The sequence below is a fragment of the Dipteris shenzhenensis genome, chromosome 24, assembly GCF_047967505.1.
Source record: "Dipteris shenzhenensis isolate YYH24624 ecotype China chromosome 24, Dip_SZ_1.0, whole genome shotgun sequence".
In the NCBI taxonomy this organism is placed as follows: domain Eukaryota; kingdom Viridiplantae; phylum Streptophyta; class Polypodiopsida; order Gleicheniales; family Dipteridaceae; genus Dipteris; species Dipteris shenzhenensis.
In genome coordinates, this window is record NC_141619.1 from 7,041,600 (window position 1) to 7,057,376 (window position 15,777).

The 15,777-nt window shown below is 37.9% G+C and overlaps 1 protein-coding gene across 1 annotated transcript; it reads left to right on the plus strand.

The window, feature by feature from the left end:
- Positions 1 to 2,019: 2,019 nt before the first annotated feature.
- Positions 2,020 to 3,722, plus strand: LOC147886142 (photosystem I chlorophyll a/b-binding protein 2, chloroplastic-like). The gene is made up of 4 exons (XM_087395388.1): positions 2,020 to 2,312; positions 2,610 to 2,647; positions 2,793 to 3,307; positions 3,426 to 3,722. The coding sequence occupies exons 1-4, from the start codon at positions 2,110 to 2,112 to the stop codon at positions 3,441 to 3,443; spliced, it is 774 nt and encodes a 257-aa protein (XP_087251514.1). The 5' UTR covers positions 2,020 to 2,109; the 3' UTR covers positions 3,444 to 3,722.
- Positions 3,723 to 15,777: the final 12,055 nt, after the last annotated feature.

Here is a 15,777-nt window from a genome sequence, read left to right on the forward strand (position 1 = left end):
ATGGTTCAGAGAGCACTTGTGTATGTGATGCAAGTGAACATGTGCAATACATTAGCATGCTAATTGTCAATTATCAAATAGATTTTGCCTCTTTGACCTTGCTTGGACTTGCAGCCTTGCTTTCCATTGAGCATTAATCCAATGATGGAGGAATAGTATTATGTTTGAAATTTCCTTGCAAATTGCATGAATTAAAGTTCCTCCATGTGGGAGTAGTTTGCATTCATTACTTCCACCTTGCTTTGTGAAAGATTAGCAATATGCTAAGGAAAAAGCACTATTGACAACATAAGGGTTTTGTTTGATCCTAACTTTGGCTCATGCTACTTAAAAATCACTGAATATTAAGGCAAGAAAGGTCCAATTACATAGAGATCCCTTTTTTCTACCTCAAATCAGATTGAGAGACAACTCCAGATTCTCAAAGCAATTTGTGTGGTTATCATAGTCATATTAATGTGTGTACCCGGAATTGTGACTGTGTCTCTAGAGGTCCAATGTAATCATAGGTCTCCTTGGTAATGATGCGTCGATCTCTTAGACATAAACCCAAGATGGAAATAATAAAAACCTATCGAGGCAATGTCACCGTAGAGGCGATAGTAGCCAATCATAACATAGAAACAAAGACTCCATTTTCAAAAGTCTATTGATGAACAAATAGGAGTGGCAAGCTCTTCCAAGGTTTTTGTTTGTGTATAGCAACCAAATAGTGATTCGAATCTACTCATACTTGGAATCAAAAAAGTCTAAATCTGAGTTTGAAAGTCCTACAATCAAATATCAATATTGGTATTATGTACATAGGATGAACAACAACAAAATGATAAATAGTGGAAGGTTAGGAAATTGTGATCTAGGCTCAATGGAGATAGAATTCAAGAGTCATGATAATCTTTCTTCCTAATGATATCAAATGACACAACATGAGGATATATGCTTTGCTTTGTCTCTCAACTATTTCTTCTCCTATGAAGAAGTGGTATATGATCTCTTGTTGTTTGAGACTGGATCCCACGATTGGTCTCATGAGTTTTGGCTTGAGTGAGGTAACAAAGGCCAAAATTTTCCAAAGTGGGATGCTAAGATAAGAATGTACCGATTCAGAGTCTCTCTTGGTTTCAATGCTTTTTTATGATCTTTTTTATGTGTGCGTGTGAGTGTAGTTGTTCTTGACTAGGGTAGAAGACTCCTGGAGGAGCATATTCCCACGACTTATAAATTTATGAAGAGAGAGTGCAACACCTCTTCACCCATGTGGGGACAATATATATGAACTTGCTCTATGGGATTTTGGGGAATAAAAATAAGTATTTTGTTGTAACTAAGTAGATTGATGTTTTGAGAAGCTAACCAGCCCTCTCTCTTAATGAATGTCTTTGGTGGCAATGGAGCATTGGGGAATCAAAAGACATGGCCATGGTGGATGTCACCATAATCCAAGTGACAATATGTTGAGAGTCACAACAATGGTAGAGTCTAGGTCACAAATGTTACAAGTCACAAAAACGATGACTTCCATGTTATGAAAGAGAAAACTTACAAGCACATTAGGGTGATGCCCTAACTCATGTATTGTTAAGCTTCACTTCCCAAAAACCACCTTGGGAATAAGAGCAATATGCTTTGGATGTGCAGGGAGGATTGGATACTAGATATGAATGGGTAGAGAGAGGTGGCTGTAATGCAAAGTGGTGGAGATGTGGAAGGTGGGCAAGACCAGAAGAGTACAAGGTCGGAGCGTGTGATTGTGATTCCTCGTTGGTGGCCCATGTGTGTGTGAACTGAGAGGGTGTGGAGATTGGGACTAGTAAAAGTTTGGGATCGAGAGGGGAGAGGGGGAACAAAAAAGGGGATGAGAAGGGTGTGTGGTGAGAAATGAAGGAAATGCAAGGGGAACCAATGGGGAAGGAGAATCCTATCCTATCCGTCTTTTATCCAATAATAATAAGCCACAAAGTCCATACTGGGATGGGAATGGACATAGGAACAACCATTCTAAACTAAGGTGCTCTTCTCCTTCAATCTTCTCCATTTTATCTTCTTCTTCTTCTTCTTCTTCTTCTTCTTCTTGGCTCTCGTTTCCGCGCAAGCTCCCTCGCCATCGCCATGGCTGCCTCTGCTTTGTGCTCCTCCACCAACCTCACCTCCGTCGCTTCGTCCTCCTTTCTCTCCGGCAGAGCCCTCCGTGCCTCCCCCTCCTCTGTCTCTGCCTTCTCCCCCAACAAAAGACTCCTCCCCATCTCCGCCGCTGCCACCGAGAGGCCTCTTTGGTTCCCCGGCAGCACTCCTCCCCCTTGGCTGGACGGAAGGTATGTACATTCTTCCACCCCTCTAACGCTTTTTGGCTGCTGAAAATGCGTGTGCTGTTGGCCATTTTTTAGCTTATGTATGTTGGTGATCGCCCAATGCCTCCTGGTTGCTCTTGGGAAGCCCAATGTATTTGCTGATGGGCTGTCCTGATGAGTAGTGCCCTTGGCAATGTATGGGGTGTTCATCAGTCTGTGTGTTTGTGTTACTATGGGCTGTTGTCTTTTCGGGCATTTCAATCCTTTGAAGCCGTTCCATTCTGACTCTTTCCACGCATCGTGACACTCTTGTGATTGTAGCCTACCTGGAGACTTCGGTTTCGACCCCCTAGGGCTCGGTGAGCCCTTATTTTCTCATATAGTCTCTTAAGTATTCGATGAATGAAGCACCTGTGATTTCATCATTCTCAAATTCCGTTCCTGAATTTAGAAAAAAAATTTTAATGCTAATTTTGCATTGCATCACGCTTCTCTGTTTTGCAGGCTCCGACCCTGAATTGCTCAAATGGTTCGTTCAATCTGAGATTGTCCACTGCCGATGGGCCATGCTTGGCGCAGCTGGCATCTTCATCCCTGAAGCCCTCACCAAAGCTGGCATTCTCAACACCCCTTCCTGGTACACTGCTGGCGAGGCGGAGTACTTCGCCGATCCCACTACTCTGTTCGTTGTCGAGCTAATCTTCCTCGGATGGGCTGAAGGAAGAAGATGGGCCGATATCATCAAGCCCGGCTCTGTTAACACTGACCCAATTTTCCCCAGTAACAAGCTAACAGGAACAGACGTGGGCTATCCTGGAGGCTTCTGGTTTGATCCACTTGGATGGGGCTCGGGATCCCCTGAGAAGATCAAAGAGCTAAGGACCAAAGAGATAAAGAACGGGAGATTGGCTATGTTGGCAGTCATGGGAGCCTGGTTCCAAGCTATCTACACTGGAACTGGTCCTATTGACAATCTGCTTGCCCACCTCTCAGATCCAGGACATGCTACCGTCTTCTCGGTGAGTGATTAATCTTGCTACAACAGAATGGTTAGCTATCTCGCTCTGCCACGCAAAATATAAGTTTCAAAACTCTCTTTCGACTTTCTGTTGAATCTGATCATTTCCTTTTTTGCAGGCATTTTTAACCAAGTGAAGTCGGCTCCTCCTGTCCCACACGAATAGCCAGCGTTTTGTGAAGACGTCAAGGGATTATTAGATTTTTTATTAGATCGAAAGCCATGTTCTTCCAGGTTACGTTGCTTGAATCCATCAGCCGAGAACTGTACAAGATGGGACATTATGTTTGCAATTCAAGCATATGATAAAATCCTCTCACAGTCTACTTGGTGGGTTTGGGCTTCTTGTGTATTGCGCGCTCTCATGTATTATACTGCGTATGTAACTTAAATTGCTAGTACTATTCCTTGGACTATTCATGCATTTCCGCCCCAAAAGCTTCATTGGAAGCTCCTTTATCCCTTTGTCGGTCTTAGCAAGAATATCCTCAAAAAATGATTTCTCCATTACACATGAGAACAAATGCTAAGGGAATAAACCTAGAAATTGGCTTTAAAACCCTAATTTATGGGCTATACTAGATTCAATTGTGGTCCAAATGTTATGGATGCTAGAATAATTAATTAGAGGATAATTGCCCTAATTTTAAAAGCTCCCAATTTCAACATTATCGCTTTATTTTTTATGCAGGAAGGGAAACATTTTAAAATCCCCAAGTAGGAGCTTGAAATTTTTGTGAGTAACATTGGTGTGGTTGAGGCTAAGCTTAAGGAAATAAGGTCCATGCTCCTACAAATGCAATGACCGATAGTCATCGTAGAGCAAAAATGGGCTGACTTTGAGTTGGAAAGGCCTACAAACAACCTAAATACATTTCGAAAGGAGCATAAAAAATGATAGGGCTATAGGTTGTTTCTATAGATGGAAAAAAAGGCGAGTACCGATTGATTGGGGTAGCCAAGACATAGTGCTTCTTTATTGAAAAATGGTAAGCAAATCTTGACAAGAATTAGATGCAAGACTAGGTTGAATATGAAACAAGAAAATGAGGTAAGGCTATTGCGTAGAGGCACAAATGTGGTATTAATAAGCAAATCTCATGCAACTAGTGCAAATGTAAATATTGGGTAGAGTCACCATATGTGGCACTGATAAGCAAATCTCATGTAGCTAGAGCAAATCTAAATAAGGGGGGCATCAAGGGCTAAGGATATAAATTAGCGAGAAAGGAAAACACGAGCAGATCGACCTATCCCCTCAAAATCACAATAGTGCAAGGACAGAAGGAACACTAAGAATTGCTATTCTAAATGACCATAGATTTATCCAAGAAGATTGAGTTAGAACTATTGGAGCAATCATACAATTGGTATTGTAAACGACCATAGATCTGCCTAGGAACATTGAGTTAGAACTATCAAGGCATTACTAGAATAATGGTAGTGGCAGACTTGACCCTAACAAGCACAAAGTTGAAAAGCTATCAAGGATCAAACGAATCCACGGTGATGGACAAAGAAAGAAAAAGAGATGTGAAATGATTTGCAAGACTCAAATGATACGCATATGTATTGAAACCCCAAGTACATGCCTTTATAGGCAAGATTGATCTTTTGACATCACACACATGACATCATCTATGATATCACGATGCCTACCATGACCTTATCCACTCCCAAACATTACTTGACCCTTAAAACGCTCTACTCACACACCACACAACCACTCTCGGACACACACAAGGACATGTACTCACACATGGACACACACACAAGACTCTAAATGCCCAATATTTTTTTGTAAAAAAAATTGAATTTATGCTATTAAAGTCCCCTTTTGCTGAAGCCACATGCTATATTTAAACATGGTGAGTGACCCCTCGAGTTTCCCTTGCAACAACAATGAGGATCCAGGTGGCCAATAGATGGGACATCCCTTTGTGAGAGACATAGGCAATTATCTCCATGTAGTGATGCTCCAACATGACTACATCTCAACTTATTCAAAGCTTGCTAGGTTGAGTCATAGTATATGCATGTTTTGCAAAACCACACATTATTATCTATAAGTCTCTTGACATGGTAGGGCTTGCTATGTTCAAACCTCTTTCACCCAATCCTTACATCAAGTTTTTCAACCATAAATCTCAAGTACAAATCTATCTTCTTTTCCAATCATATGTAATCTTATACCTACCATCCACTCCATTAAAACTTTTCCAATAAAATGTAAAACATACATTGTAATCTATACCTTCAAAAATATCCACTGTTATCTAAAATATGGTTGTTTAAAGAACATGAGCTCACCATAAGAAAACCATCAAGACATGAGAAATATATTCATCAATCTAGCAATCTTATTGTTTTAACCATTAGTCTAGTCCCTAAATCAATTAGCTAGCCAGATATCGCCAACATGTTTGTTGTTCCAACCATTGAGATGATTCTAAATCGACTATGTTAGCTAGTGCCAATATACATATGGTTTTGACCACTGGTTTGGTTTCTAAACAATCGGCTTGACTCCTAAACTAGTCTAATCAAAGAACCAATATAATGGCTAGCCTACATGTTCGTTAAATGGCCAACAAGCTAGCTTGCTATTTCAACTATCATGCTTTTTACTTGTAATAAATACTCTCTCTCTCTCTCTCTCTCTCTCTCTCTCTCTCTCTCTCTCTCTCTCTCTCTCTCTCTCTCTCTCACACACACACACACACACACACACACACTTCCTATTCCTTTCCCCCTTTACTTTCACTTTACCCTATTCCCCCCCCCCTCCCTCCTGCACTGTTTATTTTCCTATAAAATTCCCCCTCCCCCTTTCTTACCTTAGTGTTTTCCTTTTATTTCTCTCTATCTTTTCTTACTTTTCCCTCCCTAATCCTTTCTAATTTTTTATTTTCTCCAAATTTTCTACTAGGTTCCCTTATTTTCTTATATTCCTCCCTCTAGGTTCCCTTATTTTCTCCCTCCTAGTTTTTTCTTATCTTTTGCCTAATTTCTCCATATTTTTTCCTACCTTTTTCCTAATTTTCTTCCCAAAATTTACCATACTTATTACTTTTCTTCCCTTGAAAACCCTTTCACAACTTATCCCCCCTCTCTCTAGTGCATTATATTCCCCCTAATTCTTTCTTAATTTTCAAACTCTTCTCTTAATTTTCCTATTTTTTCTTTTCTTCACTCCCTAGATTAGTTACACTCCCTCTAATTTTTGCCTAATTATTTCTCCCTATTTTTTCCTAATTTTCCTCAATTACAATTTCCCTAAAATTTCTCTTAATTTTTTTACTTTCCTTTATTTTTCCTAGTTCTCCTAATCTTTTCCTATTTCTTCACGTTTTTCCTTAATTAAAATATTTTCATATTTTTAACTATTTTTTCCTTTCTTATTTTCAATTCCTTTTTTCCTTATTTTTCTCTGACCTAGTTTTTCATACTAATTTCCTAGATTTGTACCTCTTACTTTCTTTTTTATCTTCAATTTTTTCCTAATTGCTTCCTTTGTTTTCTTTCAATTCCCTTTTTCCCTAACTTTAAATTATTTTTTTTCAATTAAATCTAGTTGTCCCCTCTCTTAATTCATACCTCTTCCCCTAACTTCCCCTCCCATTTTCCCATTCCCCCTAGTTTTTCCTATTGTCCCTAATTTTTCCTATTTTTTTTTAATCTCTTCCTAATTTTCTAACGTTTTTTTTTAATTTGTTTAATTAAAACCCTTGTTACTCTTATTCTCCTAATGTTTATTGGCTCTACTTAAATTTTTTTTTCATTTTAAGGTTCCTCTTATTTTACTTCTAATTTTTTTACCTCTTTCTTATAATTTTTTCTAATAAACTCTCTCCTTTTTTATATTACTTTTTCTCTCATTATTCCTAATCTTTCCTATTTTTCCCTTAATGTACTTGAGTCTCTCTTAACACCCCCAACCCCTTGGTCTTCTATCTACCCTTCCAATTCTCAACTATTCTACTTCTCCTCGACTTCTCCCTATATAAGTACCCCTACTACTCACTTACCCCTACCATTCTCTCACCAGTCCTTTTTCACGATCTCCCATGCTGCCTCTGCTCCCTATACAACACTTAGTCTTGGCCTTTAAATTGCCTATATGCCCTTGAATCCACCTCTACAGTGTTCACCTCACTCGCCCATTCCCTGAGGTGACCTCACGCCCGTGCAGTCTATATTCTGCACCCACCCATGCCACTATGCAGTACTTCCTAGACTGCAACTCTAAAGCCCTCTACTAATAGACTGCCTATCTACACACGGGCTTTGACGCGTCACCTTTACTGTGGCACCCTGGTCCTTGGCTGCCCACCCCACCTCACCCGTGTGCTCTTCCTCCCTCTAAGCCTCAAGAGTCAATACTATAGCGCCAACCCTCTGCTCCTCGATGTACCCACCTATGGACACTCTGTGTGACAGCCACATGTATGCGACCTACGCCTCAAGCCCTATGCAGAATCGACATTGCCTCAAGCCCTTGATGGACTCATAGGTCCCCTCCACGCATTAATGCTCACTCTCTCTCTTTTATACGTTTCTCTTTAACCGCCCTTCCCTCTTTCTAGTTCATGGATCTTTTAAGTCCATTCTTTACCTCACTAATCTCCATTATCTCTTTGCTCTTTTCCCCTTTTGTTCTAGTTACCTATAATTTATATTTTAATTATGGTCCACTCTTGTTATTACTTTCCCCCTATTTCTAATTCCTTTCTAATTACTCTCTTATTTCCCTAATACTTCCCATTTTGTTTTCTCCTGAAATCACCCCCCCCCCCCTTTTCAAATTAACTTTCTAATATTATTTTTTACCTCCTTAGCCCATTCAATAATTTTTTCTTCTTTCTAGCTTACCTTTATTTAAATTGTTTCTTTTTTTAACCTCTTCTAACCCCCCTTGTTTAATTCCTTTCTCCTTGTGTTGAATTTTATTGTGACTCCGATAACAAGGGAGGGGTGTATACGACACGTGTCTTCCCAACAAAAGTTAAAGCTAGTTCTCACTATTTTGCTTGTTGGATGGTGGTAGGTAGGCAGATTCCCCTCTTCAATAAAAATGATGCTGCCAATGACTTATTAAAGCTCAACTGCTCAAATTTCCTTTTTTCATAAAAAAGTGTTCACCCTCTAGTGATACTACTTCATTCATAGTGGATTTTCTATTTATTTTAAAGTTTATCAATAAAACATTTCTCATTCGTACTCTAAATTGTCTTCTCTTCACTATGGAAAGGGGTGTTGTTAAGTCTTCTACACACACACATAGAGTATTTACACACATGTGCATATATGTGTTTAAATGTTCACTACCTCCATGTACGCATGCACGCATACACACACACACCTAGATATGTACACACATATGTACACACATGAATGTTAAAAGTATTTAATGGTACATACTAAACTTTTCAAAAAATTAATATCACACACAAATAATATTCAATAATTTTGTAATCTCTCTCTCTCTCTCTCTCTCTCTCTCTCTCTCTCTCTCTCTCTCTCTCTCTCTCTCTCTCTCTCTCTCTCTCATATTCAATGACATAATGATGTGCACCTATATATGCAAGCGATTAGAATACACCTCTCTCCCTCTCCCTCTCCCTGGTTATAGTAATTCATCCTTTACAATAACAATTTTTGGAGAAACTAGCCACCATGAACTCATAGTTTGCATGGGAATTCAAGGAATAAAGATACAAAATCCCATGTAACATCCAATGAGGAAAACTTCACGTAGATATCACCTTATAGGATGGAGTGGAGCTTATTAGGTAAGCTCGAGTCATTTCTTGGTGCACTATTGCTCTAGGAGTAGAAGGCTATATTTAATCATGAAACTACATTTTGGAGACTCGTAGCATTATGGGCAGTAGCCATGGAATCCAATATTTGAAGTAATTTGGAGATGTTAAGAATTATCATTTGTGGGTAGGTAAATATAGGCTACCCTATCAACTATGCAAACCGCTTTTCCATCCAAAATGATCATATGCAGGAAGGGATATTAAGAACAGTACATACAAAACAACACCCTATCATCTCTAGGATGTGCAAGTAGAGCAAGGGAAATGCAATTGTGAGATCCCAAAGAAGTTAGGGAAAATTATACATTTGTTGACTCATTCACAACACAAATCATGTTGATGGAAGAAGAAACGAAAGCTAAATTGGAGCTCATAGCTTACTGGATGAAGATAGTCCAAATAGAATATCCTAGTACCTGCACACCCCAAAGTAATTACTCATGTATCTATGAAACCAATATGCACATGATGTGCCAAGAAAAGTATCAACCCTTAAAGCCAGCACTACCTCTTGCTGTTGCTGCTGTGAGTCACAAAGTGGCCTTATGATTTGCTCTAGCTCATGCACCACCTCCGCTCTCTTTGCGAATATACATATTGGAGTGTCATGGAAGCCATAGTTGAACTTGGAACCTTTTCTTGCATCATTGACTTCACACATCCAATTCCTTGAACAATAAAACTAAGATGCTCCATATGAAGACACAAACAATCATTGATTCACAAATCCGATTCCTTGAACAATAAAACGAAGACGCCCCATATGAAGACACAAACAATCAATGACGTTCCTTGCAAAACCAATGGTAGAACCAATGGTTATTAACTCATCACAATCTTTTGACATATAGAGAATTGAGTGTAGTTTGCAAAACCACATAATTAGTTTATTATGTTGGCTATGATTAACTACAAATTTCCTTAGCTTGATCATTATTATATGGGCTTGTCCATTCAGGACTAAAAAGGAGCGATGAAGGGACCCAAATACCTGACAAAGTGCTCTACCAACGAGAGTCAAAAATTTAGAGTTGATGGTTTTTTTAATTTGTGCTATGGCTAGAAAAAGATATGATGTGTTCAAGTTTTTGTATGGCCTATGGCTAGAAAAACATATGATGAGCTCAAGAACTTTAGCCACAAAGTACCTACCCTTTTCAAAACTATCAGTAATGAGCTTGAGAAGCATGTATGCCGCCAAAATGTTAGGTATGAAACATAGTGCCATGAATGAAAAGCTGTAACACACGTTGAACCACATGCCCATTTTGAAATAGTGATGCTTTCTTTTAATAGCAATACAAGCTTTGCTCTAAAAAAGGAATACCTCTCATTCTATATATCTACATTCTTATTTTTTTACAATCCAACATTCTTATTATCAGATCTTTTCCCATTTAGATAGTGTTTTTATTTTAAATAGCAATACAAGCTTTGCTTTAAAAAAGAAATACCTCTCATTCTATAGATCATGCTTGTTGCAACAATAAGGGCACAATGTTGGCTAAGAGTATCTAGACAGCTAAGTGATTATGGATGTACATTGCAAAATATGTATGCCCATTTTCCTATAGGTAGGGGATCGGGACCATTGTTCATCATAATTGTACTTTGAGTAATCTCTATATGCCTAGCATGCCTTGATTCGATAGTGCCTATCTAAACCCTTTGGATTTTTGGACTTGTTTCTTGACGATGATGATTAGCACCTCTTGCCTTTAATTATGAGTCAGAGCATAACATGTTCCATTGCAAGTCAGCAAAAGCTACTCATAGGAGGTCACTCAAAAATTAAGTGAGATAGCATGCGAGTTCAACAAAGTGGAGTTCAAAATTCCATGGAGTTACAAAAAATATACCATACATAAGGAGTTTTTTAGTTTGAAATGTGAAAATTTCCATATAGAAGGGGGTGCTTTAATGATGAAAAGGGGCACATAAGGGTACATCTAAACCTAATCAATATGTAAGTAGGAGGTTTTATAAATACCCTCAAATGAACATGATATAGGGTTTTCATATGTTGACCTTCATCCTTTCCAAGATATTTAACAGCGTCATATCCACGCGTTGCATCCATTCACTTGGACTCATTTGAACTATTGCTAACAGCTTGCGGTTTACAAAATGGCTATTGTAAAATAATTTCTTGAGGGGGTTAAAGGGGGATGAAAACATATATTCAAGGGGCTTATTAAATGGACTGATAACAAGCCAATTGTTAGATGCAAAAAAACCATAATGAGCATTCTATACATGATATAATGCAAATGTGATCTTTGGCACATTCACATACCCAGTTCTTAGTAAGTTGGCTCAACACTATAATATGCAATCAATGAATGAAGCAAGCATGGAGTACAAAAAAAAGGAAATCACGATTTGCCCAAATTGCAATAACAAAATCTGTGGAGAAAGAAAGTTCCTTAATTGCTCACCTTAAGTAGTGCTATAGACACCATGTGTAGAATGACAATCACAGAGCCAACAATAGAGACTGCTTGCATTGAACTTCAGGCTAGGAATTAATTTTCATGAGAACTAAAGAAAGATGGTTTATTTTAAGGTTTAATGTGTTGGCTTGGGCATTTTAGCTTGATAAATGCACATATCCATCAATGTTGCATAGTTCCATTCCATATGAGACAGCGAATAGTTATTTTTGAACTTGCTCTTGATTGAAACTCTTAAACCAAAAAAAGAGGTGAATCACTTAGAAACTAGCCATAAAGAGCTACAAATTTGGAAAAATTGATTTGAGCATTCCATGATGTAAGTCCACATTAGAACTACAATAATGTTCATAATCACCCTATTATAAGACCTCTTCTCTATTGTGTTTTGGACCAAGTGGATGAAGTCATTGAGTTTGTTGTTGTGTACTTAGACCTATAGAATCACCCAAAATGCTTCCAAATTTGGATTGATCTTGAGAGTTCTTATAGATAAAGATTGATCATGTAAGCTCCCAGTCGCTTTGCATGAAACAAGTTGATATTGCTAAAATGTGTATGCTACAAATACAAAATGTTATGTGCTGACTGCAATATAAAAAGTGCTATGTTCCAAATGTGTTCCCGAGGAAGGGAATATTTCTTGGTGTTATACTTTTTGGAGAGGAAGCTTACCAACTCTCACTCCACACAAACATGTGGTCAAAGATGTGTTGAATGTAGTAAGCAAAGTGCTATGTTCCAAAGGAAGGCACATTTCTTGGTCCTATAATTTAAGGTGTGTGAACTCTCCCCCCACATAAATGGGTGGCTATGTGTGTTGAATGCAAACTACTATGTGCTTAGGTCAGAGTGCTATGCAATTATCAAATACAACATGTTCTTTTATTTTCAACATTTAATTTCAAGCAATGATGTTATGAGAATCTAACTAGCCCTCTTTTTGGTATAGCATGTTCTTGACAATGAGGGAATGCTAGCATATTGAAGGAAATGACCATGTGAATGTGAACTCAAGGGATGCATCTATGCAATCTTAGTCTAGCTCACAATAACTTAAAGGCTTTAATGACAAGTACTTCCATGTTATCAACGAGATAACTCACAAGCTCAGGCTTCAATTTTTAAAAGATGCCTATCTTTGGTAATCACAAACTTGATAATACAATCACTAACCTTGATGTTTGCAAGAAGGATTAGGTGTATATGTATATATATATATTTTTTTATAATTAATTTATTTATATAGACTATTGTATAAACTCTTGGTGGAACCAACATGGTCAGAAGAATGTGTCTAGGTATTTGAGGTCCTAAGCTAGACACATTCTTTTAACCATGTCAATGTCACACATTTACAGTACCTCTATATTTAAAATCTTACATTTTTTCATAATTGTTTATCCTTCTTCCGTATGTAGACATCCAATTTTGAAGTTGAAAGAGACATTTGTACATTTACATACCATAACTATATTATATAAATATCTTTTTAGCCCCCTCCTTTTCATGGCCTGTAAGTCCCCCGAATTAAAAAATATCCTTCCATTAATGAAGCTACCACTCTAATCACTGATTCCATATCCCATGGTACCCCCTTCAAATACCAAATCACATGAAGGCATACCTTCCATTGTCTCTCCCTTGGTGCAAATGCAAATTGGCCTAATAGTCCTATAGCAAATGCGATGTTGGCTCGAGTATTCACCACATACCTTAGACTCTCAACCAATATGCAACGAGTCAAGTGTACCAGTTTACAGCATGTTTGATGCTCACTTTCCTCCAACCTCCATTGGAATGGCTATGGCCTTGGAATCCTCCACCTCAAATTACTTCAATATCTCTAGGAATATTTAACCTACAGGATGAACATGCTACCTTACTCGCACCATATCTTAATGTTGACAAAATAGTAAAGTGTCGTCAGTCACATTGAACTTTGTCTTGAACCATGTCTTTGCCTCTTTGGTTTTCTCCTCCTTATCTCCCATTGTGATCAAGCCATCAACATATAGGATCACCATCAACTCCTGAATGGAGATACAATTTTGTACTTTGGATAAATTGATTCTTCAAAAGGAATCATCGATACCAATGTACCATGCTTGAGGGGCTTGTTTCAGCCTATACAATGCCTTCTAAAAGTTTATAGATCTTGTCACCCTATATTCAGAATCAAAGTGGTTACTTCATGTAGAGCTTCTCCTTGAGATCTCTGTTCAAGTCAACAAGAAAGATGGACCACTACAAATGGGCCGCCACTGTGATCACAACTTGGATCATCCCCATTTAATATGTGGGAACAAATGGCTCATGCTAATTGAGATGTTCCATTTATGCAAACCCATTAGCCACTTATACTTGTCAAGTGTCCTATTAGATTTGTACTTGACTTTGTATATCCACGTCATCAATATGACTTTGTGCCATATTGTTCTCGAAACCAAATTCGAAGTCTGATTCTTTATTAGAGCCAATAAAGATGTACTTTCAATTCCTTAAATCGATCTTGGTTCTCATGTCACTATGGACATGGATCACAGCATCAAATCTGAATACTTAAATATGCTAGATGATGGGTTCCAATGTATTCCTCTAGAGGATACTTAGGATACCTTTTTATCGTAGTTCAATTCAAAATATGAATAGTTAGCTCCATGGATTTCCTCTGCCCAAAATGAATGTTGAAGATTCTCCCTGGTTAGCATGTTAAGCCTAGTTCTTTTATTTTTCGGCACCAATTATGTCATCATCATAAGTTGTCTCTTGAACTCGGTTTGCTTTTAGTATTTGTTGAGTTTTTTTATTTGATAAGCATTCACCCCCACTGTTCATGCAAAGTGTCTTTATCTTCTTCTCGATCTCACGTTCTACATTCTCCCTTTCTTCCCAAAATTTTCCAAGCTTGACAAGAGTTCTTGGATAAATTCTAGATCGACATGATTCAATTGATGTTGATGAAGGCAAAAAAGTACATTTATTCATCATGCATCTTTATTTTCTATTGCTTCAACTTACCTTGCAAGTTGTGATTACTATGACTGCTCATGAAGTTTTCTCAATAGAGTCCTAGACATTGTTGTACAAAGGAGTTGTACGAGCATTTTAACAACCTACAAAAAGAGCCATTATCCAATCTTAAAGCATTGTACCATATTTTATCATACATTGACATGAATTCTTAAAAGTCCTCTAATAATTATCGAGCCTCTACCCACACTCAATTTTAACCCAAACAAGATTGATCCTCATAGCACAAGCTGCCTAAAGAGTGGGTACCATCCATGCTAGGTACCATGAGAGAGAATCCTTTGTAGATGCTAGAAGAGAGTATCCAACTCATGTATAAATACTCCATAATCAAATGAAGCCCACATTTTTTAGGGCATTGTGATCAATTTACTCTTGATGTGCTCTTATGCATTCTACTAAAGTATCCAAGCTTCCTTGCACTCTTTACACATCACCATGCTCTCACCTTGTAATATTCCACAACACATATGTGTGCACTAACATGTACATATGTACATATAGACATGCATAATTGAATGCATGCATGTGTAAACAAGGGTGCATGTATGCACGAAAGCACTTGGCTCCAACTTGTGGGTTTTACGAGTCTTTAGATGCTGTCCATTGTTTAGTAAGAAATAATAAAAAAGAAACGCCTTCAGGACTCACAAGACCTATTAGGCTTTGCCAAGGTTCAATAGTTATTTACATGCTCTCACATGGACTACAAAGCCAATGCTCTTTTTTAATTAAAAAACTAATTTAAAACTAGATAAATTGATGTTATTTTTCCTTAAAGGTTTTACGAATGATACCTGCAAAGTTTTGATGTCAACTTTCTGAGATTTTTTTGGGCTTTATTTTTATAAACAGATTCAATAGATGACAATCTCTTCACCGGCAAGCATAAAGCTCTTTCATATATTTTTTTACAAGTAAACCTGCTTTTCTGACAAACAAGTTTCTTGATAGCATTTTTTTTTTCAAGCAACAACTTCATCAATTAGCATGCGAATCACCTTTAGTGCCTTGCTCACAAACGAACAAGTGAGACTTGGATGAGCGACCGAAATGCTTGAAGTGACTTGAAGACTTGTAGCTAGAGAAAGCCAAGGCAATCGTTCTAGACAGAGCTCAAGCATGGAGAGAGAGTGGAGTCCCTAAATTGATTTATAGCC

Excerpts from the sequence above, each read along its gene's own strand:
- LOC147886142 (XM_087395388.1), top strand. The coding sequence starts at position 2,110 with ATGGCTGCCTCTGCTTTGTGCTCCTCCACCAACCTCACCTCCGTCGCT. Across the intron at positions 2,313-2,609 it reads CCCCCTTGGCTGGACGGAAG|CCTACCTGGAGACTTCGGTT; the intron begins GTATGTACATTC and ends TTGTGATTGTAG. Across the intron at positions 2,648-2,792 it reads TTTCGACCCCCTAGGGCTCG|GCTCCGACCCTGAATTGCTC; the intron begins GTGAGCCCTTAT and ends TCTGTTTTGCAG.